Source organism: Struthio camelus, chromosome 20 (assembly GCF_040807025.1).
Source record: "Struthio camelus isolate bStrCam1 chromosome 20, bStrCam1.hap1, whole genome shotgun sequence".
Taxonomy (NCBI): Eukaryota; Metazoa; Chordata; class Aves; order Struthioniformes; family Struthionidae; genus Struthio; species Struthio camelus.
Window position 1 is genome coordinate 6,003,735 of NC_090961.1, and position 27,372 is coordinate 6,031,106.

Below are 27,372 nucleotides of genomic sequence, written 5' to 3' on the forward strand. Positions count from 1 at the left end.
ATGAGACAATGAGTCTACAGAAAGCTGTGAGGCAGATCTGCTCTGGTCCCATGCTGTTCGACCTTGTTTGTCGAGTCAACGGGTGACAAAGAAAACAGTTCCCATGAAGGGCAGCAAACTCAAGAAATAAAGGGAGATTGAGCCTCCAACGTATATGGAGATTAAAAAACAACGAGCTGGATTCAGAGAGGCCCCAAGAATTGAGAGACCTAAATCAGAAATCCTGAAAATGGAAAGTCAAAAATTCCCAATGGAGTTTGTCTGGGTAGATGATAACTGCCTGCCTCTACTGAACAGCCAGCCCTACAAGGCTCCGGCCGGTCAGTCTGGACTGGCATCAGAAAGAAAAGCTCTGGCTGACTCAGTTTGTAAGCACCTCCACAACATAAACATCCAACAGCGTAAGGGTGTTAGCAGAACAGTATCTTTGCCTGAGTCTTTTGGGTCAACCCTAAACCCGCTCTTAGTAGGGGATAACTTCCTATCACGGCGCAACTTCCCGTAACAGCATGTGCGTGAGGACAGGAGAGTTTTCCACTCACCTGGCACGCAGCCCCTCCAGGGTTATGTTCTCAGCCTGTTTTTGATGTGACAGAGAGTACCCTTTGCTCTGCAGAGATGTGTAGCTTTCCTGGCCCCACGCCGGCACCGGGTCCATGGGAGCAGCTTTTCTTTCCGCCTGCCCTGCCTGACAGCTCTGATCTTCAGACCGACAGCTGCTCCCACTGATGGAGTCCTGCTGAATCATGGGCTTCATAATTCCTGATCATAAGAGAGTTCATGCCATTAATGCTAGAATCTCATTGCCAAGAATTAACAAATCTACAGCTAGCTTGACTCCTCTTCCTTCCAGGACAGCAGGTGACTGCAGCCATGGAAACCCTTCTGTAGAGAGGAGCCTGTCCTTGGGAAATACACCTGGAATGATACAGAAGGTGAAGCAGCTTTCAGAGCCCAGTCTGCACACAGCCCTACGCACCATCACTGGCTTGGAAGCAAGCGGGTGCATGAAAACTAACCACAAACTCAAGGCGGATGATCTATATACATCCTGCTGCTTACGTTCACATCTCTGAAGATCAGTAATGAGGTAAGAAGGCACTAGGATCACAGACCCCAGGGACTAAAGCGCTTCTCTATCATAGTTCTTGAAGGAGGTCTACTAAGATTTCACAAGACTACACTCACTGCCAGCCTCATCCTCCTCCTCCAAGGGAGGAGATCTGCCTTTACACCTCCAAAGCTACTGTAGAAGATGATTCCCCCCCAGGGCACTGCAGGGGATGGGCAGGTAGGTGTCCTCCCTCTCAGCCACTTCTGTTCCCTCACTAACCCTCATCACATGGATCGACTCTCTGTAATTCCTGCAGAAGATCAATCACAGTCAGGCTGGGTAAGAAGTCTGGGCAAGGTCGGACAGTTTTCATCTCAACAGCCCAAATCCCCACCTTCTCACTGGCCATAACAGCCCTTCCTGGTCAGGAACGAGAACAAAGAGACCAATCCTCAGGGCTTCCAGCCCCGGGCACTTGCAGAACCTCAAAGATCATAATGTGCTCTTTGCATTCTACAATCTGGAAAGCCAATTTTCAAAGTCTTCGGTTGCAATAACCCTTCAGATGTTGGACCAAGTCAACAGTCATGATAAAGGAAAACACTGAAAACCCCTCACCTGAAGGGTGAAGGGCTGAAGGATAGAAATCCACAGGGGCGCGACTCTGGGCCATGCGAGGGTCCATATAAGAGGGCATCATCATCCAGCGAGGATCAAAGCCAAGCATCTGGGGGTGTGGCGGGTAGAACGTCCGCTGCGGATGGGAATGGGATGGGGGAGGATAGACTTGCGGCTGCTGCCAGTGCTGCATCTTGTACAGCTGCTCCTGCAGGGAAGAAGGATGGGCCCTTTTGACATGATCTGTCACGGTGCCAGGAATCACACTTGCAAACTGGCCAGGCCAAAAAAAAAAAAAAACAAAAACCACAGTTAATGCGTTAGAGGCTCAAAAAACAAGTAAGAGGGGCAGGTAGACAGACAAGGGCAATTCACTACCAACTGGGAATGCAGCAATTCGTCGTTATTCTTTAAATACCCAGGACACGGTAAACGCAGTCAGGATGTCATGCCATTGTGCACCAAACTACATGGCTGAACACAACGGATCAGCTTCAAGATGGGAGCTCACATTTTCCTCATACTTCAATGAGATACAGGACGGTTTCCTGTCAAACACGATTTACTAATAGGAACTAAATACTTTAGATGACGTTGCTCTTTGGAGGAAATGCAATTAAAGGTATTAGTGTGCATATATGTTAGTTCTCCTCATGTTAGTCAGACAGATTAGATAAAAACATCCTAAATTCAGTTAAGAAAAAAAAATATATATTTTGTACTATTTCCTGTGCATCCTCCAGAGACGAGGAGCAACCCAAGGGTGTCAAGCCCATCTCCCAAATGGCCAGTTTACCTTCCTTTAGCAGGGGACTGTCATGGATATTAATCTGATCTGACATTTAACCTTTTCCAAAGGTCCAAGAAGAACCTACATGTGAAAGGAGTTTTATGTACTGGAGAAAGCTTTCAAAAGGTAAACAGCTCCAATTAACATGAAACGCATCTATTTACCTGTCAAGCTTGCCTCCGTTATTTTCTTACTAAGCTTACAACAGTGTCAGATACTCTAAGTGTTTACAAAAAAGCCAATTCCCTACTGCAAAGCAAGAAACAAAGCCTTAAATCTGAACTTGACACATCATTATAGCAAGAGAGAAACTCATCAGATAAACGCAAAGATTATATCTGGGTTATCTAGTGCTCTAGGATCCAGGAGAAAATACTTCATTTATGCCACCAACACTATTTTTTATTTTGTTCTTCTAATGGAACTATTGCTACCGAAGTAGCAATGTGAGCCAGCCAAAACACAAATTACCTCATACATACTAACGACACAAACGATAAGAGAAAATAAAATGAAAATTTCATGTTCTTCCAGTAGCAATGACCTCAGGTATTATTAGCATGACAGCAAAGACAACCAATTATTTTTAGTTTCAAAGCATCTCTTTGATAAAGTAACATTAGCAACATTTGCTGCTGTACCTCTGAATCATCAGCACGTCTGAGAATGTCAACTGCCCAGTAACAAGCATAGAGGAACAGCCATAAAAGAGCAATTACTAAGCTCCCAAGCAAAAGCCAAACGCGATCTCTTTGCTAAGGTTTGCAGCAGGGTTGATTATATCACATTTCAAGTGGTCATTCTATAAGGAATGTCCCTTAACATTGTATTATCTCAAGCCTGGATATTCTGCCCCTTGGCTTCACTCTGCTGTTCCAAGGAGGCCCACTGCAGCTGGAAGAAGAGCTGGACAACATGCACAATGACACATAAAGGATTATAAAGCTGGATAAGATGCAAGATGTATAAAGCAGTCCAGGCTGGTCTCTCCCCAAAGGAGAGCTCGCAGTGAAATAAAAATGAAACACTTAAAGACTAAACACACATTTAAAGTACAAAGAGAATAATGCTTTGGAAGAGCCTCACAGAAAGAAGGGTTGTGTAGAAGAGGAGAGCAGATGTGAAGAACCACCTCTCTACAAAGGCAGGAGGAGGTAAGAAGTGTGCCACTTCACACCCGTCATGTTCGGCTCAGCAGTAGAGTTCAACCATCTGCCAACCTAAGCACAGTTTGCCCTTGGCTGGCGAATGGCTGCCCACACTAACAGGGTTAGAACACAGCAAGTGCAAAGCCAGATGGAAGCAGATGATCCCAGAAGGGTTTCAGCCCAGCAATCTCCTTCTCCTTTGCCTTTATATTCAACACCCTGTTACCGCAAGTGCTAAAGAGAAGAAGCTCCCATCCTGCTCAGGGGAGTAGGCACAGATGTTCACCAGGGTCACTGCCAGCCAAGGGTGTTTGACACTGCTGGATCAAGCCTACTGCAAGTAACACAGTACCCACTGCTGCACTTTTGACTTTGGGTGTGGGAAGGGGAGTGTCCCCAGCTCCCCCTATAGACACGTTTGTTTGCAAACCAGAGCTCTGCTACAAACCACACAGTCCTAAGAGGATATCACGTTGTCAGCAGACGCCGAGAGAAGCGTGCCAGACCAGCTGACATTTCTGACATTTTCTACTTTTCTACCAGGCAAGTGGCAGATCTGGCCTGCCCGAGTTTCTCCTCAGCCACAGAAAGCCCTAAGCACAGCAGCTCTAGCACAGGGGAGTGCATGTAAGATTCATGTAACCTATGATGAGACCTTCTACCCTACCACACAGGAGGTATCTGTGCTCAACAATACAGAAGGTGGCTGGGGTGGGGGGGGGCGGGGGAAATCCCATTTGTCACCTCCCAGCCCAGAGAGGGCTGGTTAGTTGGTGCTGATTGTGTTGGGAGCTGCCCACATGCAATTGTTGCGTGGGGGTCCGAGGGAAGAGGGGAGGGAATGTCAACACCTCTTACCTGCTGCTGTTGCTGCTGCTGCCTTTGGAATCTGGGGGGAAGAGACTTCTGGTATTTGTTGAACTCCTGTGCTGGGGAGGGAGCTTCTCTAAGCTCCTCCTCACTGCTGCTCTGGGCAGCTGCTGCTGGGGCAGGAGTCTCTTCTTCTAGGTAACCAACAGAAACATCCTGCGTGTGAAACTCCGGGGTTGCTGGAGAGAAGAAAATAAACCTTGATGAGCCCTGCTGATGACAGCACTACACAGCTGAACTTTCTTACAATCATACAGAGAGCACCTCACACAATCCCCTGGAATTGCCCTGACAGTTCTAAAAAGCTTTTCATTTGTTTTTGTGATAAATTCCAATTCCCCTCTGCTATCAGCCTTCTGCTTAAGCACCGGGGGAAAAGAGTCTGCTTCCCCTCTTAACACTTTAAATCCACCAGCACTGAACGATAACCAATTTCCTGCATTGTGAGCAGGAGCACTTTCTTAATAGCACCATCCCAACCCCAAGAAGATCAAGAGGCCAGTTCCAACAAGGGCTCCACTAACACTCCACTAGCAGAAAGGAGCTTCTCTCTCAAATGCAACTCAAGCACCCTCCAACTGCTCCCTCCCAGCAACTTCACCACAGCTCTAAGAGATCATCGCACCAGTAAGAAAGCAGCTTTTACAAGATGAGGTTAGCACCGTTTCTGTACCTCTACGGAAAACGTGGCCATTCTCTTGCACAACGTTCTTCTCTCTGCTTGGGGGCCTCAGATCTTCATTCTCTGTGTGTTTCTGGGTCTCCCCACTCTTCTGAGCCAGTTTGCATTTCTGATCAAGTTGCTTCAGCTTCGCAGCGCAGGCTGCCAGACGCTCCTCCCTGGCTCTCCGCTCTTCTTCCTCTCGTCGCCTCCTGGCTCGCTCAACAGCCTCCGAGATCTCCGAGTGCACAAACTTCTGTCTTAGTGGTACCTTTTCGTCTTTATCTTCAAAGGACTGCTGTCTGAGAATACTTCCCAGTGTGGGCTTCTGTCAAAGAAGACACATTCCCCAGTAAGCACGACCCAAACATCTCCTGCATCTTAAGCTTTGCTCTGCTAAGAAAATCTCCTCCATTCTCATGCACACAAACCCTCCTTTCAGTGAGGAGTTATTTCGATTCGGTTTGAGATCTCCTTTTGCTAACTCTTTGACAACCCCACTGTTCTGGATCAGTTTCAATTCCTCCTCTCTAGTGGGAGTGCTGTGCAGGTGGATTTCCCTCCAGTTGGATATAAACAACAATTGAGTAATTCATCATTAGCCCCTTATCAGTGAAATGCCAGCCTGGCCTCTTAAGGACAGCAACGTGTCGCCTCCAGCAGCCCAGCAGAACGAGCCCACCCACGTTAGTTCAACCTACCTGGTATTCAGATGCAGAGCTCCAGCCATTCAGCTTCCTTGGAGGCTGCTGTGATTCCTGCACCTTCCGGACTGGCCTGGACAGGCCAGCTGAGTCGCCCCAGTTCTTTCCTTCCTCCAAGGTGTGTTTGACATCTGCGCTGTCTGCAGAGCTCAGAGACAACTGTCGCTGCCTTCTGGGATCCCAGCTGTTCCTGCCATATAAACAGCTTTGCTTTATGTTTGCAACTTGCCTCAACAAGCGTTTTGCACTTTTATTCATTAAGTGGCAAAGGCAACTGACTGTAACGGAACGAGAGGATCCAAAATAAAAAATACCAACCCAAATCATATGCTTTTTCCTCCCAAGGTGCTTAAGGATTAGCAAGGCCATTGCGCAGAAGGATAAGGTGAGATCCAGAAAGGAAAGCAGGAAAAAAAAACGGCACCCACCTCCAGGACCTATGCACATCATGGATACCCACTCAAAAGATGGCAGGTGGAATCAGTAACATCACATTATGAATCAGAGTAGGCAAGTCTCAAGATTTAGAACAAAATTTTAAGAGATCCTAGTGGTTTTTACATTTATTAAAACAACTGTTGTTGTTTTAATACAGCCACTTCTTACCACTTCTGTCGTCCATCTTTAAGAGCTTCTTCTTCTTCTTCATCTTCACTAAACTTCAGCTTCTCTGAGTAATCCACTTCATCGTGAATGCCTGAATGGCACAATTAAGAGAAAGGATATAAAGTGGAAAGAAACAGGCCCTACCTTATCCTGATAAGCCTTCTGCCTTCTCTGGCACTAAACCAGACACTCTTTGGAAAACTGAATGTCCAGTGCAGCAGCAGCTCAGGTTCTGGAAGTGATGCGGATGGTGGGGACCCACCCACACTGCTGATCAGCTGGGCTGATCCCAGAAGAGGAGCAGCAAAAAAATCTGGGAACGGAGGCTGCAAATGAGAGCAGACAGCCAGCAAGCAAGACCACATGTACCTGGATTCTGAATGCCATGACTGAGAAGGTGCGACTAGTTCTCCTTCCCAGCAGCCATACTGCTACCTTCCTGCTGATTGGTGTTTTCAGCTTTTAGGAGTCTTCAGATCCAGTTCCTTGAGTACAGCGTGGTGAAAGGATCAGAAGGATCCATTGTGTCATCATTTACACCAACAGCAACTTCACAACTGCACAGGCAACTCCCCTCCTCCTTTTTGGGGCAGCAGGACAGAGCCACTGGCACATCCTGACTGTTTTGGGCTGAGGGAGGAACAACTGCCCTTCGCTTCCTAAGGTGTTGCTGCTACCTGCAGCTAGAGGATGGAGGTACTTTACCTGCCCATCCATCATCCGCGTCAGTGTCAAGCTCATCCAACCCTTTCAGGTTCTCTGCGTTGATAATGGTGGGCCGGGGCGCTCTCTCTCCTAGCTGCCGAGCTGGACGCGCTGGGCGAGACAGACCAAGCCTGTTCTCTTTTCTACAAGGAGACAAAAAGAAATGTTTAGAAACGGCAAATACCAGTAAGTAGACAAAGGAACACAGAGCTGAGTTTAACAGTGAATCAGTCCTTTTCTACCATATATACACACGGCCTCCGAGTAACTGCCCCATCCAGTAAGGCTCCTCTCCCGTGTACCCGGTACCCACTTTCTGGAGCTTACACATCAGAGCTCCTATCGTTACAGTCTAGGATCGCACACAACTCCTCCTCACATCCACCTGCTCTTCAGACACAAAGTGCTGATAGTCCCACAAAGTTTCAGATGCTGCTGATTGTTTGGCTGAAAGCAGGCCTCCTGTGTGGCTGTCTACAGCTTCACCCACAGGACTGGATCCTTCGCCCAGGTTCTTGCCCAGCGTAAGGTTCGTGTCCCACCCTGAACCTGCCTCTCAAAAGGGACAGTCATGGCATTCTTACCCATCCTGGTCATTCATCTGGTATTGTCTGAAAGGGACCCGGGGCTCAAGCCGGAGCTGAGGAACAGGGAAAGACCCACGGTCCAGCGATGCAGGGGTCTCAGATGGCTGCTGTGGACACATCTGGAACACAGCAGAGCAGAACAGCCAGTTTTTTCTCTTTGCCATAGAAAGACTTAACCAGATTAGGTTATTACATGGCCACAGTAATTTCACTTCTGCCTGGCTAACAGACCCTACGCTAACGGTTACCCTCTCCAGCGCTAGAGGGAAAGCAGCAGCTTTCCCTTGGGCTGAGCAAGGCCATGGCTATTTCATTTCTCCTTGGAGCACATCAGCGCTGCACGACTCTAGCAAGAAAGGGTAAATGCGCAACAGGGGAAACTAAAAATAGATCAAGGAAAGGATCCCTGAGCTAGTCTTGGGAAATAACTGAGGGAAGAACCTGGAAATCACCTATCTCAGCTGACTTCCTCAACCCACGCTCACATTACGAGCAAGGACATTATACAGTCGTGGGGACAGGGCAACTTACAAAAGCAGGTAGCATGTCATGGTACGTAGGCGGTTGGTACACGTTTCCCATGAACTGCGAAGCCCCTTTACGAATAGGCTGAGCTGGGCGGAGAGACGGCTCCTTCAAGTCGCTGGCATTCACTGAGGAGGGGGCTCCGTCTCCAGTGCTAGAGGTCTTGCTGCCCAGCTCAGCAGGGGAGGCGGTCAGAGATGTGGCAGAGGTTATATTCCTCCCACCGCCCTCCCTCCAACTGGTGACATCTGGAAAGGAGGTAATACACACGTTAGTATTTGCTAATGCAGATGGTCACTTAGCCAGAAAATCTCCACGCTCAAATGACTCCGGCCAGTCCCTAATTAAACTGAAAACATGGAAATACATCAGGGACCAAGGAAAGCTTCCAACTGCATTTTCTTTCCCAAGAGACTAGCAGCATCAGCTGTTACTAAGTAAATACTGCACCGGTGGCATCCCTACTTGTCAACAGGCCCAAATTCCTACTGACAACAACTCTGCAACCCATCCTTGCAGTACTCATCCTGCGGAATTAAGGGTAATCTAAACCATGCACAAACACGCAACAAGAAGCCACATTACACCATTTGCTCATGCCCCTCCCCCCCCTTCCCAAGGGGGAAGGGCCTGCTTTCCAGCATCACCAGATTAACTCACAGAACACGGCAAACCCTCTCCCCCTCCTGCACACAGCATTTTTTTTATGAAACAATACAGTAGAAGGCAGTCCATATACAGCTGTCTGGACCACACAACTCAGGCAGTAAACACCAGCAGTACACAAGAACCTGCAGTGATTTGCTAAGCAACTCAGGACACAAGAGCTCATAAAAAGAGAGAACGGGAATGCGGGGATGGAATATCTTGACACTACTGCAGACTGGCTAGCTTTTCCCCCTGCCCAAAACATGATTTAAAAAGGGTTATGAGCTGAGGTAAGGACAAAAAGATGCAGTCATTCACTTACTCTGAGGGCGGAGGCTTGGTCCTGGCCCATACGACGGATCTAAGGCGCCCTTTTCTTTGCCAACCTTGTCCTGCTCGCCAGCTGCTTTCAGCGTCGGAAATTCCTCGGGAGAGAAGGATAACAGTCGGCTTGAGGCCCTTGAACCTGTCAGAGAAACAAGTGTGGGACTCACGAGAAGATCTTTCCACTGTTTCAATTTCATTGCGAGATCAGCCTGGAAACATGCTTCCTGAAAATCTGGGTCTCCAGCATATTCAAGCCTGAGTTACTATCATATCAGCTCACGTCGAAACACTCCAAGACACTGTAACCAACACAACAACACGTGTCCTCACCAAGTACTCCCACACTCTTAACTGTTGAACATGACAATTTAAATGAAGGTCCTCAAAGTCACAGAATGAACTTTCTCAGCTTCCAATTATCTTTGCACAGTATGAAATTCAGAATGAAGCAAGGATACAAACTCTACAAGATCACTTTATGCTATCCTGCTATCGAGCGTTTGACATTTCTATTCAGACTCTCTCTGCTCAGATCTCACTCCACTGGGGAATTTTGTGAAGATTTCTGGGAATATACTCAGTGAAAGACCATAGATAAGCACTGAGTGCTATATACTATACCCCACTATCCTCACTGCTGCAGCATTTTTAAGATACAGATCCCCGGCCGGATCTGGCCAGGTTCGTTTCTTGCCTTTGGCAAATTGTCTTGCTGAGTCATCAGCCACCCTAGAATGACAGTTTTTTGTTTGTTAAAAAGATCTCACAGTGACTGAAAAACAGAACATAGCAATGACTCCCCCAGATCTATCAGCAAGATAACGTTGAATAAAAGGAAACTGCTAGAGTTATTGCACCACTCAACATTAAAACATAACTGCCTGCTTTAAAAACTGCTTTTAAGTGTTACTTGGCTAATGCTCCTTTTAAAAGGAGCATTTCAGAATTACCATGTTACAAATGTCATCAGTGATTACTGAAGATCTGACCAGAAAAAAAAGAAATCATCTATTTTTACCCATTCTTGCCTTGAAGAGTCAAGAAGGACTGGCTCCTTTAGTAATTTTCATTTTCTGGAACTTGAAGATAACACCTCCATAACATCCTGTGTATAACATCTACAAATATCTTGGACAGATGAGAACACTAAGAAGGGCAGTGCTCAAACACCATCACAGCTCAGATATTGAGTATGCCAGAATTCTGAATTCTTCTCCATTACTCTACTGAACTAGAATGGCAATGACAATATCAAGGGCATTGAAGCATCCTCCAGGGGAGACTTCCCCCTGCATCCCTTGCAAATAAAAAAGTTATCTTTTCCCCTTAAGATAATGCTGCACAATGGAACGATTGCTAATGTGCAGGCGTTAACAACTTGCACTCTAGCCCTAGGCTTCGTCACACTGAGAAACAAGTGGTGCATCTTTTTTCTCAAAGTGTCCCTTATGTGCAGGAAACAGGCATGGAGCAGCTCATAACTAATTTACTAGATCACACTACTTCAGGATAGTCCATCGACATTTTAACAGAAATGACACCTAGAAGGGAACAAAAAAGCAGAAGACTTTGGTCTTTGTCCATAATACTAGAAAGCGTTATACCAGCTTGAAAGGAAAAGCAATTGTTCGATGCCACTGCAGAACAGGTGTGAGGATGGGATGGCCTAAGTAGCCCTCTCAGTCAGATTTCTGATGCTTCTGTGATTCAATTACCTTCTAATTAAGCTGCTCTTGGCCACATACGCAACTCTTTTCTGCGGCCGAGACCTCTATACTGATAAGAGCGTGACCTAGAATGAGTTTTCAGAAAATCTTTAAGAATACTGTTAGAGGATCAGATTTGAAACTGACTGTACAGGAGGTCCGTATAGCAAGTCTCAAAAAAGTACCAATTAACCAAGCGAGAGACAGTCTTTGCACAGGCCACCAAACTTCAGGCGATCACAAGTCTCTGCTTTGACATTTAGCCTTTGAGAAACATCCTCTCATTAAGAGACTCATTTAATTGAGGATAAGCTTGTCCCCTCCATTTCCGCATTCTGCAGCTGTCTCCGTTCTCTCAAATCTCTCTGCAATTTCACTTGATGACCTAGTGGTTCCAGGTTTGTTCGCATTAGAGCAGTGGAACTGAGCTGTTTCACTGCAGTCTAAATGACAGAACTCGCTGCAGCTAGAAACCACCTTCTGTGTAGAAATGGATGCATCCAAAGACAAATAAAAATCCCAATCTATGTTAACACTGCTCCAGGATCCTCAGTCAAGCAGAAGCCATTAGCAACACAGTGAGTCGGTGAGACTTAATAGAAAGGCCTCGGTCACGGTGTAAACAAGGGGATCCTGCAGCATCTTCAATGCCATTTCCACCAGCTGACATTTTAACACCCTTGGCCCAAAGATGCTGTGTATTATTGTTACAGCCTCACTTTTGACCACCTCATTCAGTTAAGCTCCCCATGCTACTAGCCATGGAAATGGCTACATCTCCAGTCTCTCTCATGCACTCCCATCTCCTTCCTTCTCTTCTAAACCAATTCATCTCCCCTCCTCCACTCCGTTTTCAGCACCTCTTTACACACTGCTCAAGGCTGATGGAAGCTGCTTATGAGGGGTCAAATGTTTCCCTTCTCCAAAGCCTTCAGCCCCCAGGACTCCCTGCTTCCCTGCTGCTACCAAGCCAAGTGCATGAACCATTCTGGTTCAGAGTGATGGGACACATTCTGTTCAACTCGTGTCTTGCACTGACAGACTTAAACTGAAGCTGTTGCATTCCTCCATCCAACATGCTGCACGGATGCAAAAAAAGCTGTGTTCTCTATGTCTTACTGCACTATAACCAAGACGATCGCATCCCATTCTGTACCAGTCCAGACAGAGAGGCCAGGAGAAATGGAGTCCACCCCCCTCTCTTGCCTGTCTGGAAGAAGCAAGCACATACGCAACTCCATTTCTGTTTTATCATACTCACCACCTTCTTGTCCTGCTGGCTTTCCATTCAGCTGTGCCCATGACTTTGGTCCACCTGGCACTGAATTTGTGCTCTGAAAACAGAACAAAACACCAAAAAAAAAAAAAAAACCCAACAACCCACAGATCAGTGAACTTCCATGACTGTTCCTCATTTCCTGGATGCCACCTACTAGGGTTCAGACCTTTAGGTCACCCAGATGGCACTGGATACTACAGGTCTCCCCAGCCTCCTGCTGGGACTGAAGCCAACTGATCTCCACTCCAGCGCACTACATATGCTACAGTGAAAATCCTCCTCTTCTCTGCCCTGTCTCTGATCTCTCTTCCTCTCACCGCCTTCACCATTTCCTCAAACCATTCCTCTCACTTTCTTCCCTCTAATAAAGCTTTCCCTTTGTTCTGCCACATTCTCCCAAATAGTCTCTCTCTGTCTTCTACATTTCGTCCATGCCACGCCTCAGCTTGGAGGCTACCCTACTTTCTCATGCATGAACCACTCTTTTCCTCTTCAGAGCATAACTCCTTTCCTGATTTCCCTGAACCTCAAGGGAATTTTTAGTTAAAAGCGTGAAATCAGCAGCACAGAGGGGCCAGGTCCCTGCACTCTCTGGGGAAGCTTTCTTACTTGCCAGTAGTTTTTTCAGGTCCTGACACTGGCTACTTCTCCCACATGACCAGATCTCTTCTTATCAAGTCTCATCAGGCCTTTGGCTGGGAGCAAGAGCCGGATCTGTTGTCACCAAGCGACACTTGAATTAGACCCAAAATAAAATAGTTTACAAGTGCTAACCAGTCATCCCGCATTCCAGCCATTCTTTCTAGATTGAAGCTAGACTTTCCCCATAGGCTTGAAAAGTACAGAGGAAACGTGCACAGAATTATACTCTAACCGCAGTACAGCATTCCTGGGGCATAGTGACTTGGAGTCAAGACAGGCTATTGTAAAAAGAATTGATTATACAGGAGCTGTTCTGTAAATCACAACCTGCCAATTCTTACTTGCACGGGGCAATATTGACAATTAAAGGAAACCCTCAGGCTGCCTGGGCACAGGGGGAAACAGGGTGGCGGTTACAGAGACTGCTTGCGCCTACCTCCTGACTGATTGACTGTGTCAGCTTCTGTAAATTGGAGACAGATTTCTGCAAACCCTGCTGCGGCAGCGACTCCTGCAGCTGTGCAGCCGTCACACTGGAACTGGAAAGAGACAGCAGAGGTGAGATCAAAGGGGAAGAGAGGCAAGACGAGAGACAAACAACTCTGGCAACATAGCCATCGCTAAAAGATCCAGCTAACACATTAGCTCAGCACTCACTCAGACAACAGAGAACTCCTGATCCCTGTAAGGTCCAAGACACAGCCCAGCAGTTACACAACTGCTGCTGCGTGCCTGACAAAATTCCAAGAGCAGCTCTGCCTACCTCTTTTGGTCTGGCTGATCCTGCTTGTTTGCCCATCCTGTACCGTCCTTGGGTACTATAATGATGTTGGGGTCGTTTCCTTTGTTCTCAGACTTCAAGCTAGGCAAGTTTGCAGGAGGTGGCATGCGCCGAGCAGCAGCAACTTTCCCAAGACTCTGTAAGCCATGTCTAGGAATAACTAGCGAGAAAAGAACAGGGCAGGTCACAAGAGGGCTAGATCCTGCTAGCTAAGCGACCTCAATTAGCATACTGTGGCTGGAGGCAATCCCAACAGAAATGTACAATAAGCGGCGCCACTACTGCTACTCATGACACCGAGTTGACATAGATCATTACTTGCAGGACCACTGCAAAGCAGCTTTCTCTGTCATAGCAGCCAGCTGACAGGCAGCCTCCTACAACAGTGAGGAGGGAGATTTGGGCCAAGGAAACGGAGGCAAAAATTCTCCCTAATTTAGAATGCCCAGTCTCTTTAGCTACCTGTGCAGATACTTCTCTTCCACTTCACAAAGTAGAATCACCACGTCCCTTTCAAGGCTAGGGAAAGTGGCAATCCAAACTCATGTATTAGGAGATGGACTGGAAACATAACCCTGGAGTCCTGGATTCTAGGCCTTCCATCTTGAGCCACCAGCTCACATTCACTAAGCTGGTATTTTCTTCTGTTTTCTACTCCCATACCAATCCAGAGCCAGTCTGGACAATCTGTCACACTTCGCAGTCAGCTTAACTGCCCAGTCTTGGTATAGCCTCTCACCCTACGGAAGCTTTCACTCAAGTTTGCAGCTGGTCCACTTGGCAGCAAGGACACAGGCTAAACCACAGGGCCAACAGTTTCCCAGTGCTTGGCCACAGTTCTCCCATGTCTCTACAGTAACAGCAGCTCAGTAGCACAAAGAAGCACGGACATTTCCCTTGAAGCCTAACGTAACACAGGGCTGGATGCAGCTCTGCAACTCAGCTGCTTCCCACTGGACGTGCTACCCGCAGGGACAACCACCCAGATTAGCTCTGCGACAGTAGCCTTAGAAGAACCCAAAAGGAGCTTTCCCAAGGCACTCCTTACCTGTAGTTCTGATAGCTTCTATTGACTTTCCTTTATACTTATCAAACAGGCTGAGAGTCGAGTACTTGCTTTTCCCATCCTTTCCCTTGGTTATTTGCCCCAAACGATCGGACATTGCGATGAAATGTCATCTAGTAAGGAAATTTCTCTGCGCCGCTCCCGATCTGCCTTTTAATGAAAGAGAACCAGGGAAATGCCATCAAACAGATTATTTAGCCTTGGATAAGCGAAGAGTAAAACAGACGCACAACTGTTAGAACTGCAGACAGATTCAGTGAGCAGACACGCTAAGTTACAAGGTTTTAACCCCTTCCTCTTTAGCCACTGGAACGCTGTGGGATTTGAGATTCAGACGCTAAGTGAAATTAACTGCAGGAACACACTTTTGATGGCATCATTTCTTTCTACCACTCCAGTGCTGAAAGAAGTGAACTCCTTTAAATATGAGGAAACAAAAGAGGATGGTCAACATAGTCCTTGCTTTAAAAGAACAAGGCTAACACAAAGCAGGTAGACACAAGTATCCCCAAACGTAAATGAAAGAGGAAGGGCCATTTATTTGCAACACTGGAATTTATCATCAGATTTCTCACTAAAGTACTGGTAGCTGGGTTTGTTAGGTTCAGGATTATGGTTCCACGCTGACTACGGTTAATGACTCATGCCAACAAATAATGCTTTGAAAGAATCATCTGAAGGTAACTGAGGCATGCGTTTCTTCAAATTCCCTTTCCCAATCTGCTGGCCGTGAAAAAGAGACAAGGAGTCTACAAAAAAAGGTTCAAATGAAGCAGGTTCAGATTCTTGAACCTCGAGATTCAGTAGTCGTTCTGTGGGGCCTTAAAGCACTTCATGAAAAAAGATTGCACTTTCTCTCTGCTGCTGGCACCTTCAAACACTATTTTTTTAGCTCTAAAGGTACCTCTCACAATGGACGCGGTTTGTTAATTTTTCCACTCTGAGCTTTGCCCGGACAACAAACTGTGATTATCACCTTCACTCAAACAGGCAGTCTCTCTGCTTTCTTTTTGGCTCTCAGGGATTAGGACATTAGCTAAAACACGGGGAGAACAAACACTGAAGGGAAACGTTTGCCTCAAACAGAAAATAAGCCTTGCTTACTTTCAATAGATATTTGTTTTCTTTCATTTTTTTTAAAGATTAATTCACTGTTTTGTTTTCTCTAATCTAAACATTTAATCTAGCCTTTTAACACATAATATAGATTTCTTGTAAAATAACCACTTCAGGCCTAAAACTGCTGGCAGTTTTATTATACCATCTGCTAAGGTCCTATCCTACGGGTACAATTCCCTGTGTTGGCATAACAAGAGGCTATATATATATTATCGGACCGTCCCATCTTTCACCCCTTCCGAACCTCATTTGGCTGAGAGCACGTTTCAAATGCAGTCAGAAATCACTCATCACTCTTTCTGAAGGAGACTGTCTCTGACCAGAGGCTACAACTTCCACCAGCAATGCCTTATCAAAGATGATTTCCAGGTAGGAGGATTAGGCCATCACCATTATACATAAAATAAGCAGAGACCACAAACACATGTTGGATACAGCCAGCTTGAGAACATGCTGCCACCTGCAACTGGTCAAGTACAGCCTATCTAAAAGCAACTGCCGGGGGCAAGTTTATGACCAATAAACCTGGCACCACGGATTGAATGTCCTGCATTACAGGATTTGAATCACAACTGGCAGGAGCAAGCAGCTCTGGAATCAGTGCACTAGACAGCAAGCAGCGGGGTAGGGGAAGAGAGGGAGAAAAGTATTTTCTGCCACTCCACAAGAGCAGCCATAGGTTGCTCAGGAAAAACACCAGGCTCCAAAAAAACCCCACAGCTGTCCTAGCCTGACTGACACATGGGGCTATAGCATGAAGGCTTGCTGAGGCCACAGGGCTGACCAGCAATCTCGAGACACCTTTTCCTGCAGAGTAGCAAACAGATCTCTGGCTCCAGCCTGGTTCACTCTTTGCTTAGATGGTCACCTTTTGCCAAAGAAAACAATAGCTTCTCCCTTAGTTCTCTGTTTCCACCGTATTTTATTAGTAAGACAGACATAAAAGAGAAAGGGAGAACAACACCGATTAGCACTGACCTGGCAGGAAAGGGGATGCTGGACTGAGAACAACGACCTGTTTGAACTGGCAGAGCTGTGGGGAGCCCGGGACTGGAGTGGAAGAGCAGAGGATGCTACAAACCAGTCCTGAGCTGCGCTGGCAAGAGCATGGCCACTGTTTTTGCAGGTATCTTAAACAAGAGCACTCAGTGGGAGTTTGCTTAGGGAGCACTTAGTGGGAGCTTTGCTTGCCCCACACAATCCCAAGCAAGAAAATCCATTTTGAGTTTCGGAAAACTTGAAACAACATACAAAAATTATCAGGTGTTACAAAAAAGGAAATGTTATATCACGTTCAGGAGTTGGCTGGTTAACAGAAAAGTCCCAAGTTCCTGAAAGTCAGCAAGCAAACAGCAAGCAGGGTAAAGCTGCCAAAGAGAAACCCTGACAACCAGTTATGTAACTGGGTCTTAGCTGCCTCTTGATTACATCTCATATCATTTAAAGGATGAGGATAGAGTAAACAACCACTTCAGAGCAGAGGAGGTGGGGACATGCTGAGAAAAAGCCCCTTGTCAAACTTTCTGGGACAGCCACCACTGCTGCCTGGACAAGCGAAATTCAAGGTGTACTTTGAACTCCCTTCAACGTTTTTAAGCTGAGAACCTGAAACACATCTTTGTGTTATGTCACCATCCGCGCTCCAAAGGGGAAAACACGTCCTCAGGGAGGTGAGGCATTATTATTTAAATAAGGTCACTGCGCAAAGAGCCAGCAGCAGCACTGGGCCTGATGAGAGCCACCCCACATGCAGGACCTTGCTGCCTGTCCCTCCCAACACCAGCCGGCTGCAGACCGGAGCCATAGCCCAGGGAGTATCAGGTAAGGGGACCATTCAGCATCCAGGTCACCCACAGCACCTCAGAAAGGCTACAAAGAGCTCCATCTCCAAAGGCTATCATGCCACTGGCCTACTTTCCCATCGCACAGCCAGACAGGGAATCCAGGCAGGGATCTTAAAGGCCTTCCAGTCTTGCAGAGTAAAGCCATGTCTGATAAAGTCAAGTTCGTTAAAAACTGAACTAGCATCCCACATGCTTGTTGTTAGGAGTGCTAGAACCAGAAGTCACCTGCCCACGCTGACATCTGCAAGTTAGATAGCCTCATCCAAGCCTCTGCTCAGACTCCTCAGGTCTGCTAGCTGCCCCTAAAGAAAGGGGTTACCTTTTCATTACAGAGAAATCAAGATCATTCTCACTCTCATTTCTCCAAGGTTTCTCTCCATGTTTATAAAGGTCTTTGGGGGCATGTCTGCCATCACTTTTAGCATGCAGCTTACCAGCAAGGCCTCCTGTAACATCCAGTGACGGTACCGAAGTGCAGAATACTGAGCGTCAAGGAGGAACCAGAAAATGCTGCAACGTAACCAGTTTTAGAGGTCCCAGGGTGCAAACAGCCGCACCACAATCGCTTCCTGGGCTAAGAGCTCTGCTGATCAGGAATCTTTTTACCCTCATCATATTGCTCTGGATTTAACGTGCAGGCACTGATCCTGCCTAACTCCCTTTTAAAGGGGTATGCTCTAATCCACAGAGCAAAAGCGGCCCTTTAAATGCCAGAGCATGCAAGTAAGAGCTACAGCAGGGAACCACCAAGCACAGGGAGCCTGTCCTGCAAAAAGCCAAGTGAAAAGCTTGAGTTACTGGCAATGGTAACAACTGGAAACCCTCTAGCTGAAAACAGAATGAAAGAGAGAGACTCCTGACAAACGAGATAGATTTACAAAGCGCTTTGTAAATCTATGTACGAAGGAGGCCGGGCTGCTGGTGTTTTATTCACAAAACTTCAATTGAGCTTCAATACATGGAAGTTAGCCAGCCTTAATTGAGCAGGGTAAACAGATTTATGAAAGGTAACACACACACTGGAAGGAATCATTTCAGCTACTCACACACCACTGAGCCCTATGATGAGCAGTCACTTGGCTAAAAGACCCAAGACCACTACAGACTCGGCTGCAAACCTCTACTCCTTACTCATTTTACAGCAGCAGTCTCAAACACAAAACAAAGCAGCAGAACGGAGAGGCCGATATTGAAAAAGCTTTTCTCCATAGGCAGGTAGATTTTTAACCTCAAGTTTTATTCACGTTGTTCAGAAATTCACAGGTTGCATAAACTGAACTGTATTTCCAGAAGAGAGAAGTAAAAAAGTGTTTGGAATTGATCCTAAACTGAACTCTATTATGGCTTCTAATGTTACTGGTCATGTGCAGCTTTTTTAAAAGCCGGTATAGTTTTACCAAAGATTCGTGGCATTCACTCTTCTTTAAATACTCATGCTCACTTTTTGCTAGTACTTCTCATAGCTAAATGCTTATCTGTCAACAGGGAGACGCGATCACTTCTCCTGGAACAAATCCCACCACGAATCACCCATTTGTGAAATGGTCGCCATCTGCCTCAGTGGCGAAAGATATCGCAGGCTGCCCTGAGAACAGCTTTGGTGACACAGTGTGACCAGCTGCCCTAGGGGCTTGGGGCCAGATACACTTATACCCCGTAGGAGCCCTGTTTGGGCCAGGCAGCAGGGATCATCAGCCTAGCTGGGAAGGCACTGAATAAAGCCTGATTCTTAGGCGAGAATGCAAGAAGTTAGTAAAGAGATGACCGACTGGAAAATATCAGCATCCAAGCACAAAGTCAGCAGGATCAAGGCAGAAGATGTGTGGAGAAGACAGAGGCTATAGCAGGGGACTAGGCCACAAGAAGTCCGTTGTTGAGGTTATGCTGCATTGTTTTCAGTGGGATGGGGAGCTGCTACAATTTGTTGGTACGCCTGAGAAAAGGGCCAGCTGAGATCCTGGATGTGGCACCGAATCCTGCCAGACTGGAGAGGCAAGTCAGCAGTGCAGGGAAGAGACGGACGCAAAGATGGCTCCTGCTTCACAAGGAAGGCCACTCCTTGATTACCTGAACAGGTATATTTGGCAGTACTCATTCTTTCATTTTGCACAATCCCAGCTTCTCTCTGCATCTCCCATGAATCTTCTCTCCTTGTAAAAACAGGCAGTGGGAGACCAGGCTTACATCTCCCAAGATTTATTGCAGAGGTCTGCTGCAAGCTGAGTAATGCTGTTGAAAGCTGCCTGCCAGGAGACTTGTCGGCTGGCCAGCCCTGTCGTCAGGCCGCTCCTTACGCTGGGCTACCCCGACTTTGAACGATGCAACAGGACCATGAAAGAGGGCAGGCAGATTCTTCTAGTCGGTGCAGTGTGGAGCCGTGCAGGCAGTGATAAAACAGACCATGCTCTCTTCCCCCTCTGTTGTCGCATAAGATGACCTGACCTTATTTTCTTCACTCTGTCTGCAGCAAGAGCAACCTCATCTGCTGCCCCACATATAAATGGACCAACAGGTGGGGAATCACAACTCCTGTTACCAAACCACCGGACAATTTTAGGGCAAACAATTCTTTTCCGTACAGGTTTGTCCTGTAAACTATAGACGCCTTGCCTCTAGAGCTGCTAAATAGCTTTCCCAGTCAGAAAAGCAGTCAGATAGGGTGGATTTGTAGCTTACAGTAAAACAGATAACGCAGACTGGAGTCTGGAGAAGAGCTTGACTGTATTATACAGGAACATTAACATGTTCTGTGATGGCTTCTATAAGGGCTGGACAGCCAAAGCCCCACCCTGAAGAGGAGTCCCGGCCTCCAGGAATTGAGGACTTGGACGAAGATAAGAAATAGTCCATCCTCTGGACGGAAGACTACAGCACAGGGGGAAAAAAAAAAGCAGGAAAGAAAGCTGTTTTGCAGCCCACAAAGTGCTTATGAGTTCTTGTGTTCATGAAACTCCCCCTCCTTTTCAAAAAGCAACACAAAACCTAAGGTGCGTGGTTAATTCTTTCCTTGGAAGCAAGTGTCCATCAGCAACAGTCTTGCAGAGAAGTGGTGGCAGTTTTCTACCCATCTGCCCCATCATGCTGTAAAGATGGAATGGGCCCTTTGGCATTGGATTGTCAAGAAGGAGTAACTAGATCTCTCACCAAGGCGGCCGCACTGCAGGGCTTTCACACTCCTCAGAATCAGGAATCCGTTACTGCAGGGAGGTGGGAAAAGTATCTTACATGGAGCAATCTGCAAGCACTGAATATCAGTATCATACTCTTTGCCCTCTCATTCAGGCAAGGTGCTACATAAGACCAGACCCAGCACAAACCAACTCTGACGCACCTATAAACCTCACCAGGCTCAGGAGCAGTAACTTCCTGTAGGCATTTACTTTCAGCAAGACACAAATGGAAACAAAGAACATTATTTCTCTGCTGTTTCACATTTCCGAGGCAAAATCCTAAAGGACAGAGCAGCTCAGTCAAGCAAGAACCACTTGTGGCTTCAGCAAATCCAACCCCCAGCCCTTCTACAGTGTTAGAGGAAACGGAAGTGACCTGGTGCTTTGCAAGCTGCCTCATGCACAAAGGAGCGCTCATATTCAAATGCAAATCTTTACCCTCAGAGTTGTACTTATGATCTGGCTCCTCCACAACCAACACCCAGAGCTGAGGCACACTAACTACAGCATCTACGGTGTTTCTGTCTTCCACTCTGCCCTGCTCAGGTTCCTCCGAGAGCTGAATGCCCAGGGAGAATACAGAGAGATACAATATTCAGTTCCCTCAACACCAAAGCCACAAGGCCGTTCGTGAGCAGGCATTTTAAATCCAAATAGACAGAAATCCCTGACATGATGCTCTGCTGGCGAGCCTCTTAAGAAAGCTCCTGGCAAGATTCAACTAAACTGTAAGGTAAACCAGGCATTAGGCATCGGAGCAACAACAGCAGCGAGCGGCTAGTAAGGATCTCCTAATGGGTAAGTGGGTACTATCAATACTATTTTTCAGGCTGGATAACTGAGGCAGAAAAACACTGCTCAAGTAATACACTAGGTAGTAAGAGAGGTCCCAGAGGTCAGGTTTCCGTCCTCCTCCTTTTCCCTGACATGTCCTGGGTTTCTCTCTGTTCTGTATGTAATAGCCACCCAAACCTGCACTGCCAAGACCCTCAAAGAAAATGAAGCTCTTGGGTAAAATCACAAAGGAACAAAGTTATAAAGAGGAGTCAAACAGGAGAGAACGCATTGCAGCAGTGATTCTGCCATGTCTAGAACAACCTCTTCCAGTCAAAGATATAGAGAAGAACTCCATATGGAGTCCTCACACTTATCACAGACTTTTAAAGTCATCACAGTGAGAATACCCAGCAAGAGTGAGCTAGGTGAAATACCTATGCTGCCTGCTCCAGCACCCAAACGAAAGCCTCTAAGTAGCTAGGAGTAGCTAACCTCGGAGAGCCCTACACAAACAGGGCAAGGGACCAGCCAAATCCAGCTACCTGACCGCTGCCAAAGGATACGGGCATACTGAAAACAGACCACAGATTCTTCTACTGAAATCACAAACTCATCATTCCGCAAATCCTTTAACCAGGCCAAAGCTTCAGAACCTACTCTACCTCTCAAGAGCGAACACAGGTTTTATAGCAAACAGGAGAAAAAGTCAGAGATTTCACATCTCCAAGAGATGAAACCAGAGCAGACGTGGCAGTCTTTAGAGTTAACTTTTTTCCCCCCAGATACAGCTCCTTCCATTCAAATAGCTTTCACTATTGAGTAAGAAGCACTGTTTTCTCTGCAGTTTCCAGAAGAATCACACTAGGAGAGCATAATTGCACCTTGTACCATGGGCCCCACTCCATCAGATCTGGGCTTTGGTACAAAACCTCTCCAAGCTCTCGGGCTGCCTGCTGACTTCATGGCCTTGGCTCCCACTCAGGTTATGCACAGAAGGTTATCTTCACAAAGAAAGGGCTAGAGACAAAACCCAACACTATTAATCTGCGGGCAGCAAATGCCAATCCCCCCCACTGCACACGTAAGGGAGAGAGGTTCCTGTAGAGTCCTGCTGAGCAGATTTCTCAAGTCCTGTTGCTCTTAATGTGAAATCTCTTCCCCAAGGTAGTGATGGGAGCTACTCTGGCAGGCACCTTTAAAGTGAGACAGGCCAGTACCAATACACATACTGTGGGGTACAAAGCTGCCCTGGCAAGGGATGAGTAGAGCTTTCTCTATCAGATTTCTTCAACTTCCTACAGCCATCAAGACTGACGGTGGTTGTTTCAAACTACTAATAACATCATGAGCAGTGCAGACAAGGCTGCAGTTCACATACACTGCTGATACTGAAGTTTCCCAATACGTATTCCTAGAGCTTCCCCAATTTTAACAATACCAGGACAACAGAGCATTTCACAGCACTCCCTCTTACATCTAGCCTATTCATAGGAGCCATCTGCACTACAAATGAACACTGAGGATGCTAGAAGGAGCATTTGATGGGAAAAGGACACAGGTACAAAGAGGAAAGAAACGGCAACATGTTACGAAGCACGTGATTCAATACTCTGGAGGAAGGAGAGGTCTTCTAAGCCGCTTACTCTCCAGAAAAGAATTTCTTTTACTAGCCACAGGACATTTGGACTATGCAGAGCCAGACAGGAAGTGAAAACGTTTCACAGACACGAGTACTTTAGTTTACATAAATGTTTTCAATGCTAAACACCAACAAGGTGTGTAAATACCACTACTCCTATTTTCCAGATAGGAAAGTGACACCACAGAGAATTAAGGAGCTCTGCTGAGTAGCAGAGCAAGAAACAGACCCTTAATCTCTCACTTTCTGGGGCAGAAATCACCCCCTGAATCACACTGCCTGCCTAATAACGTAAGGCCAAGGGCCATGTGACGTCCTGCTCCAGGGGAACTCTCCAGAAGCAGGTATGTACGCTGGGATGGGGAACACTGTAAACCTCTCCTAGATGAATGACCCCATACATCACTTTTATTGCAATAGAATCACAGGCATCACTGAAGGCAGCGTTTTGCTCAGATGCAAAACACTGACGCTGTGATAACGCTCAAGTCTCATGAATCCACTCCAAAACGATAGGCCGTAAAGTTTCAGTTGCTAGGTGGAAGCTCAATTCTTTGGTTATTTAGGAGAAAGATAAAAGCACGCTTCGTACTATTCTAGACACAAAGAAACATTTCTTGAGCGTGTCCCCACTCCCCTGCCTCCTTCACAGCCCACTGCAAATGCTGAACAAGAGCACTCAAGGCTTTCTGCTGGCTCCCAGCCCACGTACAGGTGGAAACAGCTGGAGAACCTACTCCACAGGAGCACTCTTCCAAAAAAATCCCTGTATTCCCACACACAAGAAGCACATGTGGGAGGCATAGCCCCAGTGCAGGCTCTTTAAACCTATCTCTATTCATTCTTTGCAGCACCATCACTACGACTCCTGTTCAAAATGTCTCAGCAGCTACCTAGGAAGGGTTCCTCCACCAAATCTCTTCCAACAGGGTGTTAACTCTGCAAATACTATATAGTTTATTCCTTATAAGTGCCACTGATCTGAAATTCTATGGTTGTTAAGGATGCTTCCGACAGCTAATTAAGGCCCCTGTACATTTGAAGTACTACAGTGCAGCAGAGTAGTTCTCTTGCTAATGGCACCACAGGATCTGGACAAGTCCTCACTTTCTTCCTGACATTCTTCCTGTGCTTCCTCCCACTTATACCGAGCTCACCTTCCCCACTCGCATTTGCACATTTCAGAAATCAGGCCTTTACCTCTTCCTTTTCATTCAAAGCACAATCATTTTCATCAGCCCTCCACAAATTAATGCCTGTATTCTCTTAGACAGAGCAGCACGCTCTCTTGCCCCTTCCAGTTTACCAGAACTTTCCTGATAATTTAAGTATTCAGAACCAGACACTATATTTTAGCTGTAAATACAATGACCCCCTGCAGAACTGCATGTATACCTTTCAACACATCCGTATCTCCTTCTGTCCTTACAGATGCCAGAGCACAGCTAGTCAAGCAGTTTCACATACAACCAATGTCACAGGTAAATACAGAATAACCCACTGCTACCAGAACAGCCTCCTGCCCACTTCAGCCATGGTCACACAGCTCCCAGGCAAAAACAAACAAAAAACAACCTATCCTTAAAAAAAAAAAAGACCAAAAAATCCCCAAACAAGACAAAACAAAAATTGGGACTTACAGCTATGCACCTAAAAGCTTTGCTCCAAAAAAATGGAGCTCACAAGTTCCCATTTCTCAGTTACTGCTGCATAGGAAGCCTGCACAAAGAGAACATCCTGAACACTAGTATAAGTTTCTAACGGTCCCTCCTCAAAATAAGCCCAAGTTACATTTCAGTGAGGCATAACATTATAATACAATCTTTTGCTTTAGCATCATTTTTTCCTTCTGTGGAAAAAAAAAAACCCTCCGTCTCTTTAACCATACAAGATTGTTTCCGCACGTATCTGCTCAACATCCTTTAGAAAGACCTTTCCAGAAGTACACTACTGTGGCTTTCATAATAAAGTCACCTAATTTCAATGACTGGACAAACAGCTGTTCTTTGGAAGGGAAGAGCTGCGCCTCCCCAGCCTTTACCTGTTCAATGCCTTCACCTCGTTGTGTGACAAGGTCTGACAGACTCACGTTTGTATTTCTTCTGTTCCAAACAACAAACTAGCACTAGGGAGCTGTGAAATTATCAACCTATTAAGAGAATGAGTCAGTGCCACATGAAAAGCAAAATCCATTTACAAGGCATGATTAGCTGAAGAGCAAAGACTGATACTGAGGCAATATGTTCACTGCCAAGCTGTTGAGTAAATGGAGAATCCACTGAAGAGAAGGGATGACTATAGGAAGAAAACCAGCCCATGCAACATCCCCTCCCTCTCCATCCCCATTAACGTTATCAACCTATATTCAAGAAGTTCCTCCTGCTCGTACTCTTTCTACTCATACAACGGCAAGAAAGCACACAACTGCAAGCGGAAATCCTGCTGTAACAACATCTCCTTTGAGAGTATTATCATAAAAGAAAAATAAGACAATTATTATTTTCAGTGCAGCAGCACTTAAGGAAGTTAGCCCAGCTTGCCCTTAAACACTTTCAATTACCCAGGTAAGTACAACAGAGGCCTTGAGCAACTAACTCTTTTGAATCCTAAATAGGTAGGTAATTCTCTAATGGATAACCTAATAGGCACCGGGTTGTTCATCACAGGCATACTAGAGGCTTTATAGGACAGCCAAAACCATGGTTCTGATTTTCGCCACCAGCTGTACTTCATATGGGATGGCCTGCAGGATGAGGATGCAGTACAGGAATTGGGAGTTATGCAAAGGCAGCAGCACCGCACACATGACGACTGAGGATTATTTGTCTTTATACCACTGCTCAGCTAGATATCAAGGCACACTGTGTCAGGCCCAAGACAAGCACGGACTTCAACGCCATCCCTACTTGTAGGGGGATGTTGTTCAAGGAAATTAGCCTTTGAAGTTTAGGCCTTACAGAAAGCTTTAATAAAAGGCTTTAATGAAGTGCCACTATAAAGTTAAATCATTTTAATAAAACTCTTTATGAACATTATTCATATTTATGAAAACTAAAGCATTTCTAGATCCTCAGTCGTCTTTTCAGTATTTGCGTAGTCTATTTGTTTACTTTTCCCACTTCAGCCAGGTTGGCTGACTTTCATTTTTTGGTCTCATGGGAACCAACAACAACAAAGATACAGAGTTTATCAAAAAATGCACTGTAAGACTTAATGGTAAATAAAAATCTTCCAAATTTAGAAAAACAAGGCATACCTCTTCCATAAAAAATAGCTCTCACAAACAAAAAATAAAAATTCCATGCAAAGTATGTGACAGACACTACATAACGAAGACCTCAGAAACCTGTAAAAAATGCTCCTACTTTTTTTAAAAAAGGAAAGCTGCCTGTGCAATTCATATAGAAATATATTTTGATATCAGTGAACATATTTCTGTTGAAAATGTCCTAAAATGTGACATCTAATCTACTCAAGCAGTGCAGAAAAACAGATCAGTGAAAGTGACTACAAATAAAAAAAAGAAATCAAACAACTTGCATTCAATGTCCATACCAAATTCAGCACAAAACCAAAACACAGCTAACAGCGGATGTACTTGGACTGTTTTTGTGAAACATAAATAAAAAAAGAGGAACAATCTCAAGCAATATTTATGATTTGCCTACCAATTAGCATGATTTTTAATCTGACAGTTTTAACTGTAAGGCAAAAAAAAAAAAACACTAGACCATTTCAAAGAGGTCATAAAGAAGAGGCGTTGTTTATCATACCCCAAAAACAGATTCAGTCAACGAGAAAGAAAAACCTTGTAGGCCGCTGTCCTGAAAGAAACACTACCACCCATGAATCCAGGAGGATCTCAGAGATCCTGAACAGAACTGAGGCCCATTTAAAATATTTCATGTAAAGTGAAAAATACAGGTAGGCGTTCCAACTTTTCAGACAGAAATCATCCTGCAGCTATCACTGTCTGTTTTCTCTTCAAATCCCGCCCTCAGAAAACAGCCTCAGCCTCCCTCACCCTCTTCTAGGTGATTTTATCTCACAGTCCCTGGTCCCAGAGCACCTGGCTTTTAAGACATCGCTAAACATTTTATCACAAT

At 45.9% G+C, this 27,372-nt stretch overlaps 1 protein-coding gene across 25 annotated transcripts in view; it reads right to left on the reverse strand.

The window, feature by feature from the left end:
• The window catches only part of PRRC2B (proline rich coiled-coil 2B), a 59,228-nt gene that overhangs the window by 21,750 nt on the left and 10,106 nt on the right, over window positions 1-27,372 (reverse strand). For 15 of the 25 annotated variants that reach the window (XR_011135611.1, XR_011135610.1, XR_011135609.1 and 12 more), the window contains exons 2-15: window positions 14,700-14,867; window positions 13,634-13,811; window positions 13,307-13,409; window positions 12,211-12,283; window positions 9,239-9,382; window positions 8,275-8,516; window positions 7,741-7,862; window positions 7,157-7,299; window positions 6,452-6,542; window positions 5,843-6,035; window positions 5,154-5,469; window positions 4,469-4,659; window positions 1,673-1,946; window positions 543-762 (exon numbers count right to left, since the gene is read on the reverse strand). Coding sequence is in view for 19 of the 25 variants with exons in the window: in XM_068914279.1 (XP_068770380.1) it covers window positions 543-762; window positions 1,673-1,946; window positions 4,469-4,659; window positions 5,154-5,469; window positions 5,843-6,035; window positions 6,452-6,542; window positions 7,157-7,299; window positions 7,741-7,862; window positions 8,275-8,516; window positions 9,239-9,382; window positions 12,211-12,283; window positions 13,307-13,409; window positions 13,634-13,811; window positions 14,700-14,814 (2,405 nt within the window). In the remaining 6 variants the exon portion in view is untranslated. The remainder of the gene's footprint in view (window positions 1-542; window positions 763-1,672; window positions 1,947-4,468; window positions 4,660-5,153; window positions 5,470-5,842; window positions 6,036-6,451; window positions 6,543-7,156; window positions 7,300-7,740; window positions 7,863-8,274; window positions 8,517-9,238; window positions 9,383-12,210; window positions 12,284-13,306; window positions 13,410-13,633; window positions 13,812-14,699; window positions 14,868-27,372) is intronic. The other 10 variants (XM_068914292.1, XM_068914287.1, XM_068914291.1 and 7 more) reach the window with 3 other exon arrangements.